The sequence below is a fragment of the Delphinus delphis genome, chromosome 12 (genome assembly GCF_949987515.2).
Source record: "Delphinus delphis chromosome 12, mDelDel1.2, whole genome shotgun sequence".
Lineage (NCBI taxonomy): Eukaryota > Metazoa > Chordata > Mammalia > Artiodactyla > Delphinidae > Delphinus > Delphinus delphis.
The window spans coordinates 69,151,917-69,176,811 of NC_082694.2; the positions used below are offsets into that span (position 1 = coordinate 69,151,917).

General features: G+C 47.5%; 2 protein-coding genes across 2 annotated transcripts; both read right to left on the reverse strand.

The window, feature by feature from the left end:
• Positions 1 to 20: 20 nt before the first annotated feature.
• On the reverse strand, positions 21 to 17,108 carry TRIM54 (tripartite motif containing 54). Its single transcript, XM_060027606.1, has 9 exons — positions 16,626 to 17,108; positions 4,689 to 4,861; positions 3,992 to 4,163; positions 2,134 to 2,229; positions 1,223 to 1,456; positions 941 to 963; positions 700 to 824; positions 469 to 561; positions 21 to 161 (listed from the first exon to the last, which is right to left on the reverse strand). The coding sequence occupies exons 1-9, from the start codon at positions 16,791 to 16,793 to the stop codon at positions 151 to 153; spliced, it is 1,095 nt and encodes a 364-aa protein (XP_059883589.1). The 5' UTR covers positions 16,794 to 17,108; the 3' UTR covers positions 21 to 150.
• Positions 17,109 to 18,111: 1,003 nt separating this feature from the next.
• Positions 18,112 to 20,816, reverse strand: DNAJC5G (DnaJ heat shock protein family (Hsp40) member C5 gamma). Its single transcript, XM_060027607.1, is given in 5 exon segments — positions 18,112 to 19,066; positions 19,804 to 19,948; positions 20,186 to 20,426; positions 20,428 to 20,445; positions 20,704 to 20,816. Coding segments are annotated over 5 exon segments (585 nt in total). The 3' UTR covers positions 18,112 to 18,998.
• Positions 20,817 to 24,895: the final 4,079 nt, after the last annotated feature.

Sequence of the window (24,895 nt, forward strand, 5' to 3'; positions counted from 1 at the left end):
GAAAGGAGCTGCGGGTCGGGACGCATTAGCCCTTTATTGAGCCCCTCCCCCGCGGCGGCGCTCCGAGCTGGGTGGCGGGTGGTCCCTGCTCAGGTCCTTCACCACCCAAGCGCCAGGCCGCCGGTGCGCAGCCTCCCCAACAGGGGCGAGTCAGTGCAGGCCTGTCCCCGGGAAAGAAAGCTCGGTGGGCGGGCGCTCCAAAGAGACAAGGCAACTCCGAAGCCCAGCTCACTCCCTTTCCCCAGCCTGGAGGGTTTCTCCTCCACTTCCCCACCCAACTCGGACTCCCAAACCCCCAGAGGAATGGGTGGTGGGAAAGAAAGTTGTACTTCAGCACGCGCGCTAGGGGGCGCACCCCTCCTGGTTCAGGTTGGGAGTAGGGGCCCCAAGCGATCCTTTATGCAGCAGAGAGGGAGATCGCCGGGGGAGGGGCGGTACCAGGCAGACCCCGCCAATGCCCACACTCACCTTCCGACGCCTCCAGCCGCTCTTCCTCTGGCCCTGCGCTGCCCTCTTCCCCGTCCAACGCTACCTCCTCATCCTCTTCCTCCCCAGAAGCGCCTGCGCGGAAGGAAGGCTGGGTGAGCTGGAGTCCCCTATTCTCTGGCCGTCTTGCACCCATCCCCCGACCCCCAACCTGGAGGGTCTGGACGCTTAGTCCTAGCGGCCCGCCGCCCCCTCCCATCCTCGCTCCCTCACCTGGCTGGAAGTCGATGGTCCTCAGCATTTCGGCCACATGCTCCACGCTCACGGTGAATTGCTCCATGCTTTCATAGCCCGGCTCCGGCCGTCCACCCAGCTCCACCTTTGACATTGTCCCGACCCTGCGGCAACCGCAGCGGCAGCGGCTCATTTGGCAGCACCCAGCACCCTCACCCCCTCCAGGTGGCAGCGGAGCCCCCACGGCCCCTTCCTTCACCTTCCCACTCCACCTACTCACTTATTGATCAGCTCCTTGGCCTGCTGCAGGGAAGAAAAGAGGGTGAGAGTAAGCATTGTGCCAATCTCTGGCAAAGTCCCATTTCTGATGCCCAACACAGTCCTGCGGGGTCGGTGGGGATGCGCGTCCCAATTCGTTAAGGAAATAATGGACTCAGAGGGGGTGATTTGCCCAAGGCCGTGGGGCAAGTAGGTGCCAGAGATAGGACTTGAACACCGTCTCCCTGTGCCAAGGCCCCCACTGCAGCCACTAGGCAGCCTGACACCATCCCCCAAAGCCCACCTGCAGATAGAGCGCCATCTGCGGTTCCTCCATGGACTGGATGGCGGACTCCACCAGCTTAGAGGAGGCCTCCAGGTGGTCTCCGTACTGGCGGATGAGGCCCCTGACGCGCTGCAGCTTCTCCTCCTGCTTCAGGGCCAGCGCCTGCAGCAGCTCACCCTTACGCTCCTCCAGAACTGCACACAGGGCCTCAAACCTCTGGTTTAGCAACTGCTTCTGCCTCCGGCTGTTGTCCTGAAAGACCGGAAGCAAGGATGAGACCTCGTAACTGGGAGAGCACGGGGCTACTTGTCCCACTCCCGATTTAATTGAAGTCACAGACAGCCAAGAAGAAAAGTGACCTGTCGATTACACCACAAATTAGTGGCAGAGACAGAACTCCAGCCAAGGGCTGCTGATTCCCAGATCTTTTCAGTAATAATAATGATATATATTTTGTTAAGGTTTACTTGACATATAACATTATATTAGCTTCAGGTATACAACATGATGATTCAACATTTGTATATATTTTGAAATGATCACCACAATATGTCTGGTTAACATCCAGCACCGTACATAGATTACAATTTTTTTTTCCTGTGATGAGAACTTTTAAGATCTACTCTCTCAGCAGACAACACTATATTTTAAAGAAGCTTCATGAGTGCTGTCTATATTACTTGTATTATCTCATTTAAGTCTCAAAAAGATCCAATGAGGTAGCTAACATATCATTCTCTCATCACTGTTTTATATAGTTAAAAACAAGAAAAACTGAACACAGAGAAGTTAAGTTACTGGACCAAAGTCACAGAGCTAGTCAGGGACAGAGCTGGGATTCAAACCAACAGCCTGGTAAGCACATCCCACTACTTGTGATCCACCTCCAGGAGTCCAGAAACTTTCCCTCCCTCCCATCCCAGTCTCACCTCAATGGTCTGGCACACCTCCTCCATCTGTGTGATCACTGCTTGCACACGGTCATTGCCTGCCACCAGCATCGAGATGCCATCACTGAGCTCACTCTGCCACACACACACAGGCCAGCACTTAGGGCTGGAGGACCTAGTCAAGAGCTGTGCCCCTCCCACCCTGGCCAGGCTGCCCAGGAAAGGACTGCCCCCTCCACTCCACCATTAGGGCATCTTCAGGGCAGCTCTGACAGAGATCTAGAGAGTTTGGAGCCATTCAAGAAGTGTGGAAGCACACTCTATGGATTCTGGAAGGAGGTGGAGAGAGGAAGTCCTCCACCACCAAATGAGAAAGGAAGAGACATTCACCAAATAGCCACCAAATGCCAGGCACTGGCCTAGATGCCTTATCTGTAGATTCATGTCTTCCATCAATTTTGAAAAATTCTTCATGATTAGCCATTAGGATAATATTGCCTCTTTTCCATTCTCTTTATTCTCTCGTTCTGTGACTCTGATTAGATATATGTTAGACCTTCTCATTCTCAACCTCCTCATCTCCCAGTGCTGTATTCTAAGTTGTTTTTTCAGTCCCCTCTTACCCATCTTTTTTTTTTAATTAAAAAAAATTTTTTTTGCCATGCCCCGTGGCTTGTGGGATCTTAGTTCCCTGACCAGGGATTGAACGCGGGCCCTCAACAGTGAAAGTGTGGAGTCCTAACCACTGGACCGCCAGGGAATTCCCCAGTCCTCTCTTCCTGAGAGAAATCTGTCATTTAATTCATCCTTTGAACGTTTTATGTCAACAATTATATTTTCGTTTCTAAAAGCTCTATTTGGTTCTTTGTCAAATCTGCATTTTTGATAGTCTATTATTGCTTTTTTAAAATATTTATTTATTTATTTTTGGCTGCATTGGCCCTTACTTGTGGCATGCAGGGTCTTTGTTGCAGCACACGGGCTCTTCATTGTGGTGTGCAGGCTTAGTTGCCCCACAGCATGTAGGATCCTAGTTCCCTGACCAGGGATCAAACCCTGGTCCCTGCATTAGAAGGCAGATTCTTAACCACTGGACCAGCAGGGAAGTCCCTATTGCTTATTTTTAAATTCCATTTTAAAGTATTTTATGCAAAGTGACTTTTCATTCTTCAGTAATTCCAGTATCTGAATTTCTTTGTGTATCTTCAATCATGAGATAATCTTTTGTTGTTCTTAATCTAAGAAAAACCCAAGGCCTAAATTGAGGGTTTTTCCTCCAGGCAGAATTTGCATTTGCTTTTGTCAAAAGCCAGGTGGCACAACTGACCACTTTAGGGATTCCTGGGATTCCAGTTTAAGCTGGGATCCTTGGGGGTCCTCACTGCAGGCCCCCCACCTTTTAGGAGTTTGGAGGCATAATCTCATCTCTCTAGTTCAGTAATAATTTGCCCTGTGGGAAATCCTGCCTTTTCCGTGCTTATCACTCAGGGTTCTGTTCTCATCCCACTTCCCCTCCTCCTCTCCCCACCTCACCGGCGCTTGGAGCTTTCCTTTGCTTCCTACGTGTCTACCAATTTAACTTTTAAATTATGTTTTATGTAGAATCTAGATGTGTGACAGTGAGATGGCGTTGAGAGTCCACCATACTGCATCCATTTCTCATTTTATCCTTACAGATCTCAGGGGTAAGCATTTTCATCCCCATTTTACAAGTGAGGAACGTGAGGGCCAGAGAGGACAAGTGACTTACCCAAGGTCACACACTGAGTCACGCATAGACTTGGGACCTCAGCCCTGATCTGCCTGCCTTTGAAACCAAGTGGACTAAGAGGCTATAGTTTGAGACCCTGTCCTATGTCCCCACCCCCACACGCCTGCTCCCTCTGCTGCTTGATACCTTCTGGCGTTTGTAAATGGTGGGCAGTGGGGCCACCTCACAGTCCTTGTGGGCGCCGAAGACCTTGCAGAGAGAGCAGGTGGGCACTTCACAGCTCAGGCAGTAGATATTGATCTTCTCATCTTCATGCTCCTCGCACATGAGGTGCTGCTCAGCCTTGGAATTCAGCGGCCTGGAGGGTAGCGGGCAGGGTGGCAGGAGGGTCAGGGGCCAGGCTGGGTGGGGGGCAAGAGTGTGAGGCCCCATGAACACCTTCTCTTCAGGTGCCCAGCGCCACCTTCTCTGCCCCTGCAGCTGGTGCTGTGGCTGGGCAGGCGAGTGACTTCCACGGGGCTCTTCCTTTGAGGAATAGAGCTATGGCACAGTGGAGACCTAGATCCAAGAGTAGTTTCTATTCCAGGGCAGGGAAGTCCCGTGGGGCGGGACGTCATGGAGGGTTGGCAAGGACCTTGCTGGTGGATGGCCAGCCCCTTCCGAGGTGAAGAGGGGGAAGCACTAACCAGGAATCAGAGGCTGCCTGAGCTGGGTGACCTGACGAGCTGGGGGCAAGTCCCTCCTCTTCTCAGGTCCAGTCCTCTCATCACTAAACTGAAGAGGCAGGTTGATCGTTTCAGCTCCTCTCTTCTGGCCCTGATGGGTTCCCTGCCTGTGTCCCAGGCCCTGCACTTTAGAGAAACAAGAGACCCTAACAGCTCACCGGGAGGACTCCTGCTTGTAAATGTCGATAATGTTCTCCACTAGCAGGTTCCGCTGCAGGCCGTAGACACCATGTCGGTCCAGGACAACCTCATGCCTGCAAGACGGGCAGCGGAAACGGCCTCCTGAAGACACAGTGGTGGAGCCCCGGGATTGCCACAGAGGGTTTGAGGCCTGTGGGGACGGGGAGCGTGAGAGAAAGGCACAGTGAGTCATGGGGGAACTGGGAGGAGGCAGGGGGGATATCACGGGGACTGGGGAGTAGGAGAGTGGTGAAGAGGAAGCATCAGCTCTTTTCCATGGCTGCGCGCTCCTCTGAGAGCAGCTCCCGGTGGGTGGCCATGGAGACTTTCCCACCTTTGCCTTGTTACTCAGCCCACCTCCTTGACTGTCCCTACATCCAGAGCCTAGCTTGATCAAGCCTGGGTAGGGCAAGCTCTCCTCAAAGGGGCCCAGCTTGGAGCTGTGGGGAGACATTGACCTCAGCAGGAAGACCAAAGTAGGAAATGGACTCTGAGTGTTGCAGTCCTCCAGCCTGGGGTTCTCACAGGCCACATCTGGGGGACGTTCTCTGCAGCCACGGTCAGGGGCACGGAGACAAGTGCTGAACAATGGGGCAGACCTATCGAGCTGGGTAATTCGGGAAAATCACTCCAGGGACTGGGAATCAGTAGTCCTGGGTTCTTGTGCTGCCCCAACACTGCCCTACTATGCATATTTGGGCAAGCATTCAACCTCTGTACAATTAAGGACGAGATTGGATTATTCATTCTACCGTAAACATTGAGTGTGTCAGGTAATTGCTAGGCTCTGGGGATGAAACATGAACAGGTACATCACATTACCATCAGGGAGAGCAAACTGACAACCACATCCAATGGGCTGCGTGTTATGACAGGAGGAAGCTCAGAAGAAGGGTTTACCAGAGCTGCTCACCACTTCCTCCCGCTTACACCTCTTAGGGAACTTGCTCCATCCCATCCTAAAAGGGAGAGCCCTGCCATGGCCCAGGCCACCGATGCTTGGCTCAGAATTGAGGAGGTGATCACCTGACCCAACAGGACCAATCAAATTTTCTCTCTAGGAACTTGGAATCGAGTCACAGAGGCTGAGGTGACCAGACCATGTGCAGCTTTTGAACTGAAAAAAGACTTGTGAAGTTGGGCTAAAAGCTGACATTGTGGCCACCCCAAAATCTGTGCAGGTGGACAGTGTGAGGGGTCAGACACTGTGAACAGAGAAGGCTGGTCTGCAAGGAAGAGAAAGTCAATCTGGGGAGAGCAGCAGAGATGAAAGACTTGTAAATACTGCTTATTGTTGCTTGATATTCACCCCTTCTTCTTCAATAATAGAGGCTCTGAGTTTTTAGCAAGACACATGGAATAAAGACCATGTGACCAAGCCTCCCTTCCAGTTGGGTGTGACCAGGTGACTGCGTTCTGGCCAATGGTATATAAATAGAAATGTTTTGTGCAATTTCTAGGAAGTATCTTTAATGGGAAGGGCATGCCCTACTCCTCCTCTTCTCTCCTTCCTGCTGGCTGGATTGAAGGTGGACTGGCAGGACTTCCCTGGTGGCGCAGGGGTTAAGAATCCGCCTGCCAATGCAGGGGACACGGGTTCGATCCCTGGCCTGGAAGATCCCACATGCTGCGGAGCAACTAAGCCCGTGTGCCACAATGACTGAGCCTGCGCTCTAGAGCCTGCGAGCCACAGCTACTGAAGCCCATGTGTCACAACAACTGAAACCTGTGTGCCTAGAGCCTGTGCTCCACAAGAGAAGCCACCGCAATGAGAAGCCCGTGCACCGCAACGAAGAGTAGCCCCCGCTCACCGCAACTAGAGAAAGCCTGCACACAACAACGAAGACCCAACGCAGCTAAAAATAAATAAATAAAGTAAATAAATTAAAAAAAAATATATGGACTGGCGTAGGTTGAAGCAGCAATCTTGAGCCATGAAGTAGCCACATGTCGAGAATGGCAACAAGATAAAAGGAGTGAGTCTCTTATGAGACAGTCCTGGACTACCTACCCACACTTTCACTGGAGAGAAAAAACAAAGTTTTACCTACTTGAAGCCATTGTTATTTTTGGTTTTCTGTCTTTTACAGCCGAACCTAATCCTAATTGGCTGGAACACCATGAACTCCTAGAGAGTAATGGAGAGAGCAGTCACCTGTGACTTTGTATGTTCAGATGTATTTCCTGCAATTGGGTTCCATAAAATTCTCCAAATCCTTCTGCTCTACATCAACCAGGACCCTAATGCGTGTGCAGCAGCACCTACAGCACATAGAGGGCATCCAAGTCCAGAGTCTTATTTGATCCTTTGGTAGCAAGAGATGTAGGCAAGGCAGGAAATGTGGCCCCACTGTGAACTGGGTGACTTATCTTGGGGAGAGTGACAGGCACATCATAAACATTACATTTGGGGCTTCCTTGATGGCGCAGTGGTTGAGAGTCCGCCTGCCGATGCAGGGGACACGCGTTCGTGCCGCGGTCCGGGAAGATCCCACATGCCGCGGAGCGGCTGGGCCCGTGAGCCATGGCCGCTGAGCCTGCACGTCCGGAGCCTGTGCTCCGCAACGGGAGAGGCCACAACAGTAAGAGCCCCGTGTACCGCAAAAAAAACACAAAAAAACCACACATGATTTTTCATGGATTTTGTCATTTAGAATGACAAATATTTCAGCTTTAAAAGTGAGTTCTGGGACTTCCCTGGTGGCGCAGTGGTTAAGAATCCGCCTGCCAATGCAGGGGACACAGGTTCGAGCCCTGGTCTGGGAAGATCCCACGTGCCGTGGAGCAACGAAGCCAGTGCGCCACAGCTACTGAGCCTGCGCTCTATAGCCCGCGTGCCACAACTACTGACCCCGTGAGCCACAACTACTGAGCACGTGTGCCAAAACTACCGAAGGCCGCGTGCCTAGAGCCTGTGCTCCGCAGCAAGAGAAGCCACCGCAATGAGAAGCCCGCGCACTGCAAGGAAGAGTAGCCCCCGCTCGCCGCAACTAGAGAAAACCCGTGTGAAGCAACGAAGACCCAACGCAGCCAAAAATAAATAAATTTATTTAAAAAAAAGAGTTCTTTTCCACAACATTGTTAGTCAACTATACTCCAATATATTGTAAAATAAAAAGTTTAAAAAATGTGAGTTCTTTTAAATAGAAATACTCAAGCATAGCATAGGTGGTACACAGCTTTGGCAAACATCAGGAAGGTGAAACGAGAATGAAGTTTGGGATGTTTGCTCTAACCCTTTTCTGACTCCCCTTATCAAAATTTGTGTGTCTTGTGTCCCAAACCTTTCGCAAATGCTTGGTGGCTACCTTGAGAAAGTCACCTGTACTGGATATGTAGATAAAATTGTTACCCATTCTTGGCAACATCTCTGTATTTTAACAGAGGGCATTTAATGCAGGATGATGTAGGGAAAGTAACTGATCTGAAGATCTGGTTTGGGATTTGCCATTTATGACCTTGGGAAAATAATTTCTCTTAGGGCTCAAATTTCCTCAGATCTAAAAAGAGGATTTGTACTTAGCACTAACTCCCTTCAAAGGCTGATGTTTTCTGAGCAATGAGCCTTAATGGATATATTTATGGTAAGAATACTGACCAGTGTGGGGGAAGGGAGTTGTTGGTTTTCATAACAACCTTCTCCTCTCACACCTTGCAGGCCACCCCACTCTGTTTAACCTTTTGGCTCCTGTGATCCGGTATTTCACTTGTTTTTGCCAGTCCCTAGCTGTCCCTGGATCGCCCTCTTCCTGCCTGATGCCAGCACTTCCTGAAATCCTATCTCCTCTGAAACAGCCCTAGTGTATTTAGATGGATTTATACATTCTACAATTTGTATTATCTGTGAGGTTTAAATTTTATGTAATACACCTGTATTATTTTTTGTAACCAGAATGAACAGTAAAATTGCTTTTTCAGATACTTAACGTGCTGGTTATTTAATAGTAAATATTAAATGAGTTATAGAGGAATTATTATGCAACTATCTTTAACAGTTCTTAACATGGGGAGAGACCCATGAAAAAAGCAGGATATAAGTCTATATAGACAGTAGGATCCCAATTTTGAAATGGGTGATGGGATTTACAGGATTTTAAAATTTCTTCTTTGTAGTCATCTACGTTTACCCAATATCTTTGTATAGACCATGAAATTACTTTATAAAATACATAAAATAAAAATTAAACATTTTGGCAATCATTTCCATTGAGTGATAGGATTGTGGGTGATTCCTTTTTTTTTTTTTTTAATATAATTTCCAAATTTTGTACAAGGACTTTGGGTTTGGAGGAAGAAAAAAAACCTTTACTTTTAAAAAGTGCAATGCTCAATCCTGCCGTGAATGAAAAGGGGGCGCTAGAGTGCCAGACGAGTTAACAAGTGAAAATGCTATTTAGGAGACCGTAAGGAACTATGTTAGTGCGAGGGAGGAGCTGTTTAAGAAGATACCATTTGAAGACAGGGTAGACAGGAAGCAGGAGATGGTCGTTAGGAAAGAGTTTCAGGAGACCAGAGATACTATAGGAGTTTAGGTTACAGACAGAGGAGTCCTGAGACGGGCGTGGGTTGCGGGGTGCGGGAGGAGCTAGAAAGGTAGGTTTTACCAAGAAGGGCTTTTTTTTTTTTCTTTTTTTTTTGGCTGCGTTGGGTCTTCGTTGCTGCACGCGGGCTTTCTCTAGTTATGGCGAGCAGGGGCTACTCTCTGTTGCGGTGTCTTCTCTTGTTGCGGAGCACGGGCTGTAGGCACGTGAGCTTCAGCAGTTGTGGCACGTGGGCTCAGTAGTTGTGGCTCGTGGGCTCTAGAGCGCAGGCTCAGTAGTTGTGGCGCACGGGCTTAGTTGCTCCGCGGCATGTGGGATCTTCCTGGACCAGGGCTCGAACCTGTGTCCCCTGCGTTGGCAGGCGGATTCTTAACCACTGCACCACCAGGGAAGCCCCCAAGAAGGGCTTTTTAAAAATAATTGTGGTAAAAACATGGAGGGCTTTGAATCCAAGGGTAAAGATCTGAACTTAACTTTATAGGCAAGGTTTCTAAACTGCAAGAGAAAATTAGAATATTAATCTAACAGAGGTGATTTGGATACATGGGAGAGGAGGCTATGGCTTTTGCTTCTGATCTAAAGGCATAGATCAGAAGCAAGAGTCACAGTCAGTGCAGGTCACAGGCTTGCCCTCAGATAGTGGCAGTAATCCTGCAAAGACTAGGGATGCCAGAGGTGGAATCTGGCCAGTCACTTGGCTGTGGGTGGGCTGTGGGGAAAGGAGGGAGTGAGACAATTCAGGCATTTCAAGCCTGGATGCTTGGGAAGACACCGGAAGCTGGATGCTGTATACATTTTGTGTGACAAAATCTATAATTTTGTCAATTATACCTCAACAGAGCTGGGGAATAAATGCTGGAGAACTTAACCTGGGGGCCACAGCCCCCAAAAGATCCATGACTACAACTTAAGGAGTCTGTGAGCCTCGATGGGAAAACAATTACATCTTCATTTTCACTAACGTGCCGAGCAGAACTTGAGCGCTTTCTTCAGTTATGAAGGTAGGCAACAAACCACGTAGGTTTAGCAGTACCTGTGACTTTGTCACCAACGAGTATTTTCATATCACATTATTGATCACAGTTGTTGATCAAATCTCCAAGAACAATTTATGCTTATCACTACTTCTAAACTATAGTAGTTATTAGGCCCACTGTTCCTTCTCTCTTTTTTTTTTTTTTGGCTGCACCGCGAGGCATGTGGGATCTTAGTTCCCTGACCAGGGATCGAACCCGTGCCCCGTGCAGTGGAAGCACAGAGTCCTAACCACTGGCCCGCCAGGGAAGTCCCCCATCTCATTATTTAATGGTTTATCGAGAAGCACATATATTACTCTATCAAAAAACATGTTCTAATTATTTTCGTAATTATATTCCAGTGTTTCTCAAGCTTTTTTTCACTCCTGCCTCTTCTAAGAGCATTTTAAGACATTTCCCCCCCAATTGCTATCCCCCGCAATTAAATTTTAACACCACAAATCTTAAAAATGTCAAACTCATAGAAGCAGAGATTAGAAAGTCAGTTGCCAGAGACTTGTGGTGGGGAAATGGGTAGCTGTTGGTCAAAGGGCACAAACTTGCAGTTATAAAATGAAGTTCCCGGGAGGTGATGTACAGCATGGTGACTGTAGCTAATGACACTGTATTGTGTACTTGGCATCTGCTGAGAGAGTCTAGACCCCTCACACACAAAAATGGAAACTGTGATGAATGTGTTAACTACCTTGATTGTGGTAGTCATTTTACAATGTGTAGATATATCACATGATCATGTTGTATACCTTAAATATATATAATTTTGTCAGTTATACCTCAACAGAGCTGGGGAATAAAGTTTACATAAGAGCAGAAAATAAATAAAATGTAAAATTGCAATAAATTTTTTTTAATACCACAGATATAATTGGAGCATATCACCCCCACTGAGACTGCATGCTGTGTTCTAATGCAATTGGTTTTCTTTATAATCATATATGTTATAATTTATGCACTTAAAAACCCTGTTCTTAAAAAAACACACACATACATTGTCCTTAGGATCCATAGGCTTCACAAACTAAAAAGGGATCTATAGCACAAAAAGAGATTACTTCCTGCCCTGATTGTGAGTCCCCACATGGTCTCATCACAAACAGGAACTTTACACTCTGAGGTGCGCATGGCAACTTCCTTAGTACGTCTCCACAGCTGACAGTCTCCACCTTGGGCTAAAGATCTCTCAGCTGACCAATATCCAGTTAGCATAAGCTATCTTCTGCTTCTGTTTATCTTTCTCTTTCAGGACTAAGAAATAACTTTGCTTAAATCTTACATTTACACAAGGGAGCCAGCCCCATAAAGTAAAATTTCACAGGCCAATAATGTGATGTGTAGAGAAAATTCCATCACTCTAGGAAACAGAACACCTAGATTTACGTCCCTGCTCTGTCCCTTTGTTTGTGTGACTGTAACCTGTTTCCTGTATTCTCCCCTGTAAAATGGAAATAACATTGATTCTAACTCAAATGGAATCACACATGTGAAGGTACTCTATAAATTATAAAGCACTGTACAAATGGTTATTAAAAATCCTAATCTAGACCTTAAAAATATATGACCACAGAGAACCACAGGACATGAAATAACTGTTCTTTCTTCACTGTGAAGGATAAAATGGAATGGAATAAATACATGGAATTCTAGGCCATGATCAGGGGTTTTGTGTGGCATAAGAGCTATATGGTGGCTTCTATTTCTTTTGTAATGGTCCATGGCATCCAATAGAAACATTCCATCTAGAAAGATGCTCTGTGAACGCAGTTTCTCTATCAAATTCTTATCTCAGAATGTTTTCCCACTTTCCTGCTATCCAGAGTGATGCTGATTGGGGATACTGGCCCAGGATGGAAAGGGGGTTGTTGGAGGCTACCTCCCCTAAACTATTGGCCTGGCCAATGATGAATAGTGGACCATGCAAATCCTCTGGGCCAGACCCTCAGAATACACTGGAGAAACTGGGAAAATGGTGGCAGAAGACCAGACATTTGGTCTGGTGACCTTGGCCCTCTTCCTCTGAGCTTTAGAAGAATACAGGCGTTGGCGGCAAAAGCTGAGCTGTGGGTGGAGAAGGGGTTTTGGGTGGTGAGCTAGCTCTGCCCGACAGAAGCTAGCAATGAGTGTGGCACAGGGGTTTGTGAACGGAGCCTGGCTGAAAGGAGGGCTGGTAAGCAGAAGAGTGAGACAAGGTAGGACGCTAGTAACAGAATGCAAAGTCCTGAAAAAATGGAAATCCATAATGACATTTCTTGAATTTGTGAAATCAGATTGTTAGAATCACAAGGATGTTAAAGATCAGTTTAAAACCTCCGTTTCGGGGACTTCCCTGGCGGTCCAGTGGTTAAGCCTTTGCCTTCCAATGCAGGGGGCGTGGGTTCGATTCCTGGTCAGGGGGCTGAGATCCCATATGCCTCGAGGCCAAAACACCAAAAAAATAAAATAAAACCTCCGTTTCGTCCATACATGTGTAAACAGGCTTGAAGAGGTGAAATAACCTGCTTTACATCACATGACAAATTAAGGAAGAAGCTGGTGGGACTTGAGCCCAGGAATGCTGAGTCTCTATGATTTTGTTTCCCACTCAACCCAGTTTCTTCCCTAAAGGAAGATCCTAAGCCTGCTACAAGGTTAACACAATTCACAAAATTTCAGTGAACCAACTTCTCAAAAAGGAGACCTGCCCAAGGCTGGGCTGGGGAGGGGATGTCTTGGTGCCCTCAGTAGCAGGTGGAAGTGGCCGAGGAGACAGGCTGTGTAGGGTTTTCACCAGCTGGCCTATACTTGATGACAGCAGGTCCTAACAATTAGCCAGTAAAGAAGTGGAATTCGGGGATGAAGTAAAAGAGGTCATCTCCTTCCCAGACTGCCTTGATGAGAGAAGGAGGCCCCTTTCTTGCTATTCCCATCTCTGTAAATCTCTCCCTACATGGACACCGTCCAGAAAAGCTGTTTCTGATCAACCTTCTTACAAGCCCTTCTGGTTGCCTGTTAAATTACAGCAGGTTGCAGCTCATAAACAAGTGCCCACAGTGAAGTGGGGGCAGGTATAAAAATAAACCGAAGGCTGTTTTAAAGTAGTTTAGGAGTGAATAGAGTTTACAAATTCAGAAACATGGGAAGATGTTTGTGTCAAATTCCCACACCGACAGCTTTCCTCTAGTCAAAATGCTTGGTAGCTGAGTGGGTGCAAGTGCAGGGAAAGAGAGAGAGCGAAATTAGAGGGGGTTAATGTGGTGTTTTGGTGTTTTATTCTGTTTAAATTCAGAGAGAGAGAGAGAGAGAGAGAGAGAGCGCTGTATCACAGCTCTGAAGAAAACTAGTTAAATTGTGATGGCAACCAAGTAAAAATATGTATGAGACAAGCACTTGAAAATAATATGCAAACATGAAAATAATTGTGTTGGAGGAGGTGGGAATTATGGATGACTTCCTCCCAAACCTTAATACGGTTCAACATTTTCAATGAAAAAAAATTTTTTTTTCTTTTTTGGCCGTGTTGTGTGGCATGTGGGATCTTAGCTCCCCGACCAGGGATTGAACCTGGGCCCTCAGCAGTGAGAGCTCGGAGTCCTAACCACTGGACTGCCAGGGAATTACCTCAATGAAATATTTTAACTTTTAAAATTTTGCTTCCTGGCTCTTTTGTTAACCTGATGTTATAAGATCATAATCCCTCCAAATTCTTGTTTGTTGCCCATCACAGCAGTTTTTAGAACAGCAGAACACTGAGCATCATCTAAATGTTTCAGAGTGCAGATTACACAGACTGTGGCCCAGCTACAACAATGGACCACTATATAGCCATGAAAAAGGAAGGTGCATTAACTTTGTGGTTTTTTTTGGCTGTGCCGCAAGGCCTGCAGGATCTTAGTTCCCTGACCAGGGGGTCGAACCCGTGCCCTCTGCAGTGGAAGTGCAGAGCCTTAACCACTGGACCGCCGGGGAAGTCCCCAAAACGAAGGTGCATATCAGAATGTGTGGATATGAAACAATGGCCAAGAGAGTGAACAAAGGCAGGTATAGGATGAATTTAGTTTAAACGTGTGTGTATACACACACACAGAAACGTGTACCGGACCATGGAAGGACACCCAAGAAAGTTGGTAATGGAGAAGGGAATTACATAGGGCCTGAGGTGAAGATTCACTTTTCATGATATAAATTCCTATAGCGTTTGAAAAAAAAAAAGTGTGTGTGTGGGTGTATAATATACTGGTATCACTTTTCTAAGTCCTATTAACTTTCTAGGCAATGTTCTAAGGGTGTTCTTCCTAAGTAGTTTTAAGAGAGAGAAACCACAAGTCCTATTCTTGTCCCCATACTTAGAAAACAGACAATCTGATTATGCCTAGAGTTGTCAAAATGTGGAGGCAATGTGTGAGAAACTAAATATGCTCATCTTGCAGAGGGAGGTCTACTGAGATGTGTATACATAGTGCAGCTGAAGAACTGGGTCAGCCTCCCACCAGGCCACCCCAAATAAAGCAGCAAGGAAATGAGCTGTTCAGCTTCTCTCCTCGGAGGGCCCAGGGGTGCCCGGCACTTTAAAGGATACACAGTAGTCCAGATGCACAGAACCATCGCAAAGCTCTGGGAATCATGTTCTCTCCCAAATATTCTGTACCAAACAATTCCCAGGTCTCTCAGGGTCCAGATCAGTATTCCAGAGCTTCAAGGAACCAAAACAGTGTGTCTAGATACAGAGGAGGGACTGAACAGCTTCTAGCCTCCATATGTAGGACCGTCCCTGGGTCCTCTACCCAATGACACTGTGTGCCAGGCACTTTAATATTCTGACCAATTTTTTACAGAACACGTTACCTTCACTCTCAAAACTTTGTTTTGCTTTCACATATTTCAGGCTCTAATGAAAAGACGTTTCACTACAAATTCATGAGAAGGGATGGCAAAATCTTTTTGTCATTCCCTCCTAGGCATTTCAGCCTGAAGGATGTTCAGCGTTACTAAGACCGAGGGAAAACCCAAGATAGTGGGCAAGGCATAGCCTCTGGTACATGACTTAGTGCCCGGGATAAGCAGATCCCAGAGAGGGAAAATCACTGGCTCCGAGGTTCTCTGGAGCCAAATAATGGCAGGTTTGGACACGTAGAGGAACAGGAGATGGGAACAAGCCTTGATGGGAAGATGGCAGGAGAGACCATGGAGTTCAGTGAAGATGGCAGACAGCAAAGGGTGGGTCACAGGGCATAGCTGTGGAACGACCTGAATTAGCCAGCCCATTGTTTTCCCCAAACATGCTGCCCCTAAACAACTTAAAAGGGAAACATTTTCTTGGTTAAGTTGAATATCACTGTGTTCAACACATTTCCTCATAATTTCTGATACAGATGAAGACTAAGTGCTCACGATGTCCCTTATCGCTGCCATGCCTACTAAGCCAGCCAGCTCTGGTCTATTCTGAGTTTCTACTTCATTTGCAAGGGTGTGTGTGTGTGTGTGTGTGTGTGTATGTGTATACATGCCTTTATCCCTCACTCTCCCTGATCTTTGTTCATTTTACACGTTACTAGAACCTACACCAGGGCACAGGGCAAGAAAGAAAACCCATTTATATAAACCATTCTGATATGTGCTTTTATTTTTGAAACCATGAGCTAAAATGATATCTGTGAACTTGATTAACTATGCTTTGCTCCATGACCACACATAAGCCAAGACTGGTTACATTTGGGGGATGTACAATTTATTCTCTGCCTTTTCCCTGCTTAAGTGACCTCAATCCATTTTAACCAGCAGGTCCCTTTACTGACCAGTCTGAGGTGGACACAGGTGTGAACTTCAGCTGGGAGGATTCCCAGTCTCCTGCCCACTGTCTAACTCTGCCCCCCCACCAGAGATGGATGCGTTCAGCTTTGCTTTAAATACAAATAGTTTCACTGTCACCATGGACCTTTCTCACAGTTTATTTTTTAATGTTTCATTATCTCACTGCTATTTTCTCCAGATTTTCCATATTGTTCTCGAAATCTCAAACTCCAAACTGGAATGCAGAGTCAAGCACAGACTGTCACACAGCCTGGTGGAGGATCACTTCCCTCCCAGTTTCTAAGGGGGTCTCCTTTCCTCTGTAGATACCAGCATCCCAGCGGCTGTCCGTGCACTGGCTGTACTCGCCAGCCTGCAGAGCAGCTGCTGACTCATGCTTACTTTGGGATCTGCTAGGACCCCTGGCTCTTCTTCTGCTCGTCAGCCAGGACAGCCACCACCCACCTCATGGAACCCATCTCCCCTCACCTCCTGGGATCTCAGCGCTGACCTGATGAGAAGTCTCCCACGAGTCTGCACTGCTTTACCCGGACCTGCCCCTGCCCTGGCCCACCTGGAAGACGTCATTGGCACACTTGCGGCACAGGTTGTGCTGGCAGGGCAGGATCACCACCGGTTTGGAGAACATCTCCAGGCAGATGGGGCAGATGAGCTGCTTCTCCAGGCTGTCCATGCTGTGTGCATCCCCTAGCAGCGGCTTGAAACCCACTGTGAAGTTCATCCCCTCAGCAATCGTGCCTGCCCTGGCCTTGACCCTAGTCCTGGCCTTCCCTCACTGCCTCTGGACCCTTCCTCGTTTACTTTAGACAGTCTGCGGATTCTTGTGCTCCCTCACTCCCGAAATAGCTCTGCTATCTCTTCTGTCCCTTCCTCTAACAATTTGCCTTGTCTTAAATAGCTGTTTTCAGACACTTCTGTGTCTCTCTTTGAGTCTCTGCTCTGTACCCCAGCCAGGCACACGTAGCTTTTTCTATCCCTCCGTCCCTGAACGGCTCTGTCCCTGGGAATTTCTCCTTTTGTTTCCCAAACCACTCTTGTCCACTCTATGGGCGGCACTGTTTGTCTCTCACTCCCCAGAGAGGAGATTATTTTTTAACGTGGGGGTGGGGAACAAGGGGCATCTGTGTGTGACATTCCAGCTCCCAATTTAGCTCATGTAAGGCGAGCCACAGCTGTCACCGAGTGACCCTGACTCACTCAGGAACGGTGACTCCCTTGAGCAAGAGGCGGGGTGAGCTTCACCGCTTATGGTGGAAGGTAGGACAGCAAAGGGGCTCTTAGGGGGCTCCTGTAAGCCCCTGACCCCCATGCTCTGGCCTGGGCCCCTCTTCCAGGGCAGTGACACAGAATCTGAATCGGCCTGTATGAGAGGTACCATCCATGGCTCAGGGTGGGAGGAAAGATCCTGCCAGACCTACAGTCAGTGAAAGTTTCTGCCTCTGAGGCTTAGCCAGTGACCTTGGCCCTCTTCCTCTGAACCCTGTGATTCAGAACAAGGGCACCAGAGATGAGAGAGAGGCTCTGGTTCAACACTTCTGGACCCATTTTTGGTTTTGCCCAGACCTTTCTTATATCCGCCTAGGAAAAGAAGCCCAGGAGGCTGGAGCTGGCAGGTGTGCCAGGGCCTGGAACCTCATGAGCAAGCCCCTGAGAAAGTGTGGGATTCTGGTCCATGAACACATCACTGGAGCCACTCCAAGGACTTTAAATTTGTTAGGAAATTGTGAGTAGCTGAGCAGGGCAGAAAGGACCTGAATGCCAGGGACCTATTTCGGGCACCAGGGGTATCAGTCTCCAGGGAAATTTTAGAGCACTGACAAAGTCATCATCACAAGGCTCTGGGAAGCCTCTGCCCCAGCTCCACAGCTGTCCTGGACTCCTGCTCTCCAAGGCAGGCTGGTTTCAGATGTGCACACTGGCCCTCTATCTTCTTCTCCTACTTCTTCTCTATCCCAGGCACAATTTGTCTTTTTGGGGCCCAACATATGCACTGGGATTGGACAAAAGCTCTTTTATTCACTGACATCCCTTAGCCCCTCTCCCAGTCAGGCGAGAGAAGTTTGAGGAGTTACTAGACTCTGACCCTGCATAGACGAGAAGTGGTGTGATGAGGACACCAAAGAGACAGTGCGATGAGGCATACATGGGGAAAGGGTCTGTAAAAGTGCAATCTTTACCCTATCACACGTTTCATGCCCCAGTTTTAAGAACAAAACATATAGGGATGAGCTTGCATAAGATGTGGTCAAAAGGACGGAGGCAGGCAGGCACTGAGGTGTGAACTTCAGTCAACCCACAGGCGTCCTGCTCATGGTTGCTATGCTGGCAGCCGCAGTCCAGGGAGAATCCAAAGGTGGGATAACTACCCCTAAGCCTCAAATGCATTGATACTTTTCCTGAGTTGTCTCATGTGGTATGGAATAAGGCTGGCAATGCCAAAGGCATGGGCACCAAAGAAGATGAGACCAGCCCCCAGAAAGGTGTACTCGCTTAGGAATGTGGCTGACACTCAGAGTTCTTGGTACACAGAACTGCAACAAAGAAGGGTTAGCTGCTCTGGCAGCTCCAGGACAGGATCCATCCAGCTTGGCTATCGGGATCCTGATAGAGATATCGCAAGTGGCTGACCCTACCAGCTGACATTGGCTCAAATCCCAAGAAAAGCACAGGAAAAAGAACGCTCAGGAAAAGACTGTCATCACTGCCTAAGACCTCACAAGGGTAGGGATACGAGGGCTGCTCTCTAACAGACTAAAATTGGGACTGCAGCTAAAAAGAAGAATAGCTGGGTGACCCTGTATGGCCAGGGTCAGTTATACCATCAAGTACAAAGATGGCATCCTCACTGGGATGGATGCCATCGATGCTTCTGAAGATGGGAGTCTTATAAGTAGAGGAGAAAATCAGGGTCAATGTCAGGACAGGGCTACTTGCTCTTCTCTTCACCGAGTCCAGCGGACTGGGCAGCAGAAGGCACCCTCACTGGGTCAGCACCTAAGGGCAGAAGAAGATGGCATCTTATTAACCAGAAGGAATGATCACCCAGAATTTAAAGCCAAACCCCTATAGGTAAGGATACAAATACCTGTAGTCCATACTATAAAGATATAAACTTTCCACTAATGACTCATCTGAAGTTAGTGTCTAACCTTTTCTTTCTTACCCTTTAATTATTGCTGCATTTGTTTTCATACCTCACTCTTCTTCATCTTTTAATAATTATCACCACTAGAATTATCTTCCCCTCTTCTAAAATGTTCTCTGTGTCCTGTGATGGAATTTGAAAAACACGTATTTAGTAACAAGTTTTTAGTCCACTGGTGAAAAAATGGTTACCTTGCAGTTACGCATTCACATCACTAGGTGGCACTGGTGTGAATAAGGGGGATAATCTCAGGCACTTTACCTTTCTCTTGAGTAAATGCAAAGAACTGCGTCCTCTAACTTGTCTTCGACTACTGCCTTTTCTAGGCACAGTCCCCCACCCCATTCTTTTCCTTAACTTCCACCCCATTCGTTAAGCTTAACAGTCATAGGAGGCCAACATCACATTCAAACTGTCAGTGTGTGGCATAAACAAACTCAGAAACCAAGTGTATCCCCTTCTCTTTCTTCACTTTGCCCCAATACTGACTTGAGACTCCCATAGTTGGGAGTTCACAGTTTCACCCCCGACCATTTCCTGCACCCCTATTCCAGCTCTCATCCCAGTCCCTGCCTGTGGTTCTCACCTGGCCTTGGAGGCTGATTCTGGACATTCGGCTCATATTTTTTCTTAGCTGCTTCCTCGGGTGGTGGCTTAAGCGTTCCACAGCAAAAGCAGCAGCAGCAGCAGCAACAGCAACAGGTAAGCAGAGCACACAGGAGGACAAGCATCTAAAAGGTGGGAAAGAATGGCTTCAATCCGGCACAAGCGTCTAAAAGGTGGGAAAGAATGGCTTCAATCCGGCAGTTCTTGTGTATTTCCATTCAAGTTCCCCTCCCTCAATCCTTCCAGCACCTGCTATATGAGACAACAGAAGCACGTGTCCTAGGAGAGGGGGATTAGCTGTCCTAATAGAGGAGGGTTGCCCCTGCTTCCTTATTCTTAAGAGACTAGGAAGAATTGTGTACCTTGAACCAACAGCTATTCAGCGTAAAATAGTATGTGACGCCTTCTTCGCCAAAGTGGTCGTATATATATATTCCCAATGAGCCATGCCGGTCGTAAATTTGCCGCTTCTTAGGGTCACTCAGTATGGAGTGGGCTGTGTTGATCTCCTTGAATATTTCTGCTGCTTGAGGGTCCCCTGGATTCTTGTCTGGATGATACTTCAAGGCCAGTCTCCTACCCAAGCAATACCCAAAGGAGGGTGGGGAGAGGATGGGAATGGCTGGGGAGGGAGGGTTAGGGTGAATGACAGGGATAGGTCTCTAGATGGTGAAAAAACAATGCATGAGATATGGTACAAAGGATGGAGGCACGCAGCCCAAGTCTACATTCCTTCTCGTGTCACACTGAAGAGGATGATGGCCCCACCTGGTCCCAAAGTGAAGGCTTGGGGATTTAAAAATGGGTCAGAAAGCAAGGTAGAGGGAAAAGGGTTCAAGGGGGAGAATTGCAGGATTCAATAAGGGGCTGATGTCTGAACCTGTAGGCCTTTTTGACGTCTTCAGGTGAAGCACCCTTCTTAAGTTCCAGCACTGCATAGAGGGTTGATCCAGTTTTGGACAACGGGCGGGCTGCTTTGTCCACGTGAGCCATGATCTGGGTCAGAGGAGAAGCAGCATTTGTGAGAACTTCCACAGGTGAGGCCACAGAGAAGCGAACTTCCAGTGACAGGAAGCTCATCGCCTTCAGGGGCGAGGCAGGTAAGTGGCTACAATGGGACAAGTATAAGACAACAGTGACTGGCATCTGTGACTAGCAGGAGAGTGCAGGTGACAAGACCTTCGAATTTTAAAGAGGAAACATCTTCTCCTCACATTTCCCAGTGTCCTTCAGATGCACAGACCTCCAGACACCCCACATTCTACAGAGGTAAAGCCAAAGGAGGTCTAAACCCTGCATAAAGATCGATTTTGTCCAGAGCTACTGGTACCTTAAGTAAACAGCCCCGAGCCTGTCCAAGCTCATTACTGGGTTTGAAAGACCAGCAGGGCCCCAGCCCCTGAACAGCTTGGGTGCGGAATCATGGCGATCCCCAATTCCCAAGGGAGAAGCAAGTCAGACGAAACCCTGCGCTGCCTAAGAGAAGTCAGGCGTCCAAAAGCCAGGCCGGGAGGCAGTGCTTGCACCTAGGCCAGACGCTTTCTTCCTCCTAACCTCCCCGCTCAAACCCTCCCACCTCTGTCCCTCAGGGAGAACAGAGGGGTGAATCAAGGGATAAAGGAGGAGCTGTGGGGCAGACCAGAGAGGTAGCAGCGAGCAGGACCCCAGAGGGCCGGGGGAGCGCTTGGGAGGCTGCGGCTTGGGAGAACCAAGGCAACAAGCTCAGAGGGAACGCTCTGGTTCCCCAGGTCCCCTCTGGCTCTGTGTGGACCCCCCACCCCCACCCAGCCTGGCGTCTACCTCGGAGTCGCTCTCTTCAGCCGGGGAGGCCTCACGCAACCTCCATCAAGGTGTGAAACTTCACACGGCAGCGGGCCAGTGGCCGACTGCGCCTGCGCGCTGCGTCAACTCTAGGGGTCCCTTTTTGGCGCTGCAGGTAGGTCTGGGAGGGACTTATTTCTCTCGCGGGGAGCCTGAGCGTAGGGATCGGCCTGGCACCAGCGGCCAAGGGCTGCGGAGTGTGGGTTCCAACCGCACCCGCGGATGCAGCCTGCAGGGCCGTCCCTTCTCGGGTGGGAGGGGACTCATTCGATCACGGACGTGGCTCACCAACTCACCTAAGGAAAAATAACGGCGCTTGCAGACCGTGGCTGTACGAGAGGTATGTTTGCTACAAACCTTTCTCAAGAGGTATATTACCTTCTCAGCCTTCTTTTACGGAATTTAGGGGTCTCCACTTGGTCCTTTTTTTCCTTTCTGCCGGGAAACTCCTACACATGCTTTAAGACCTACATCGAATGTAAGTATTCCTAGGAAACTTTCCTTCATTCCCTCAATTGTTCTCACCTTCCTCTGTAAAAGCAGTTATCCTATCATATTGTAATTAAGATGGCATGTTCCTTTAAATTGATGTCTTGAATATTTCCAAAAGTCATTACTGTTCTTCAGAAACTTTCTTTAAATACTATTACATCACGAGGATGTACCGTAATATAATTATATAATCCAGATTGGATAATTGTTTATAATCATTTGATAGTATGATGATCTTATTATGAAAATTCTTATCTTTAAATCTACAAATAAATCTTTTTTTTTCTTTAGAGTAGATTCCTGGAAGTGGAATTATTGGGTCAAAGCGAATTTTTTTGAGGCTTTTGATCCATATTGCTAACTTTCTTTCCAGAAAGTTACCAAAAGTACCAATTTATCTCCCTAATTTACATGCTACTTGCAGGGCATAAGAGCACCTATTTCTACTTAATTCCTGTGATCTCCTACAGGTTTGCATCCCTTATAATTTACCACTTCATGATGTTGGTTTTCGTAACAAAGGAGCACTCAATGGCTCCTATAACATGGAATTGAAAGAACTTTATTGTTTCAGTCCTATCTCTCTGTTACCTGTCTTGTGACTTATTATCTCTTCCTTTTATTACTGTTACCTGTGTACATTTACCTTCCCTTCTAGGTTTTAAGTTGTAAATACTGCACCCCAAAGATGTGAGCCATCTGAGCAAACTAAAGAGTCCATGTGCAACAGGCACAACGACCACTGAATTAGTTTATTTCTGTAGATCCGTGATCAGTGTAGGGGTGGGGATGAAAATCTTTGGTATCCCTCACTGAGTGCATAGGTTCTGGGTTAGATGAGTTTAGAGGTTAGTCGCCTAAAGTAAAGGAGGTAAAGCTAACAATTTTTTGATGGTTTGTACTATGCCAGATTTCTCTAACTAACCTCCAGCCTTTCGTCACCATCATGGAAGGACAGAACTAGAACAGCCCGAGTCATTTCTTTACCAGCACTGGGAAGAGAACAGAAGGCACTGGAAGTGCAGTGCATTTACAGGGAATGTCTCACCTCAGTCTACAGGCCCAGTGTGGTCCGGCCCCTGCCTCTCACTCCAGCTCTACGGAGTACCACTGTCTTGCGTGCTCTGGTCTCTGCTGCACTGCTTTTCTGTCAGTTCTTTGAAGACACCGTGTTCCCTCCCACTCCTCTGCCTGGAGGGCTCCTCCCCAGGCTACGTGCGTAGCTGACTTCTCATCCTTTGTGGCTCTCAGCTTTGTGCTTCCTCGGAGAGTCCTTCTAAATTGAGTTCCACTTCTCTCTCCCCATTTCGTTAACACCCTCACCCTGATTTGTGAATATATATTTATCTCACGTTGATTTGTTTAAGGTCTGCCTTCACCGGTAGACAGTGAACTCCATGAGGGCAGGGACCTTGTATGTTTGCTCACCATTGTATCCCCAGCACCTAGAACCATGCCTGGCTTATGATAAGTGAATTAATGATTTGCTGAATGAACTATAGCAGAGGGAGCCCTCTGCTGGTCCAGTGGAGGCCCAGAGTTTGGGCCATAGCAAGAATTGCCTGGGACAGAAGCAGATAGCTGGGGAATTGGACAGGACTGCAAAGCCCACTTTTCCTCATATGATCTGAGACAAGAAGAGACAGAAGGCACTAGGCGAGATAGTAAGGGCGATTCTGGGCTCCTTGTTTCTTGTTTGTCTTAGTTTTCCTCCAGTTCCTAACACAGTATCTGGAATATTGTAGGTACTCAATAAATGTTGGTTAAGTTGAATGAACAAGCATGCTTTTGTGTACCTTTTCTGACGCACTTTTACCTCATTGTCTCCTTTGATCCTCACAACAGCCCTGGGAGGTGGTATGAGCCCATCCCTGCTTTACAGAAATGAGCCCAAGAAAGACGGCAAATTAGGCTCTGAGAAGAGTTAGTAAACAGCTTTCACATCTTGCCAGAGGCTCCAGAATGTTATTACTTCTTATCACTGCCCTCTGACATTCTAATTAATTCTAATCATAGTGGCTCTTGAAATAGCCATTATCTTTAAGCCTTCTGCGCCTCCGCTCTGAATGAGATGACACTGCAGCCAGCAGCTGCAGAGATGGGAATAGAGCAAGCAGGTCAGCTGGCATCCTCTGGCCAGGGGCCTCCACTTGGCCTTTACCTAGAAGCAGACCCTTTTTGACTCCATTTTCCATGCACACAACTAGGAAGAACGTACAAGCCAGGAGTCAGAAGCCCTAGATCTTTGTTTTGGCTCTGGCTCTAACAGGCTGTGTGATCTTGGACAAGTCACTTAATCTCTGAGTCTCTTCCCTCTTCTGTAAAATCCTGTGCTGTTTCACAGGGTTGAGGTCAAGACTAAATTAAATTTGGTTGTAAAAAAAAAAATGGAAAAAATTTGAAAAAACCATGCTAAAGAATGATGACAGACTCAAACCTTTTCTGGAATCATTTGCCCTCCCATCATATGTTGAGTCAGTGATCTTAGAAGTTTACTGTGTCACAGAGCCATTTGGTCTTTCCTGGAGAAAACCAAGAAGCATCCCTTATTTATCCACAAACAACTAAAGTTTTAGTCATATAGCTGGAATATACACATACAGACGACAGACATTGGTATATTTATACCCAAAATATCACGCTCTCCAACATATGTAGTGGGAGAGAGAGATCATAATTTGTCACACCCAACCCCCAGGTTCTAGAATCGTACAGATTTTGAGCTGGAAGGGACCTCAGAAACAACTCTCATACAATGC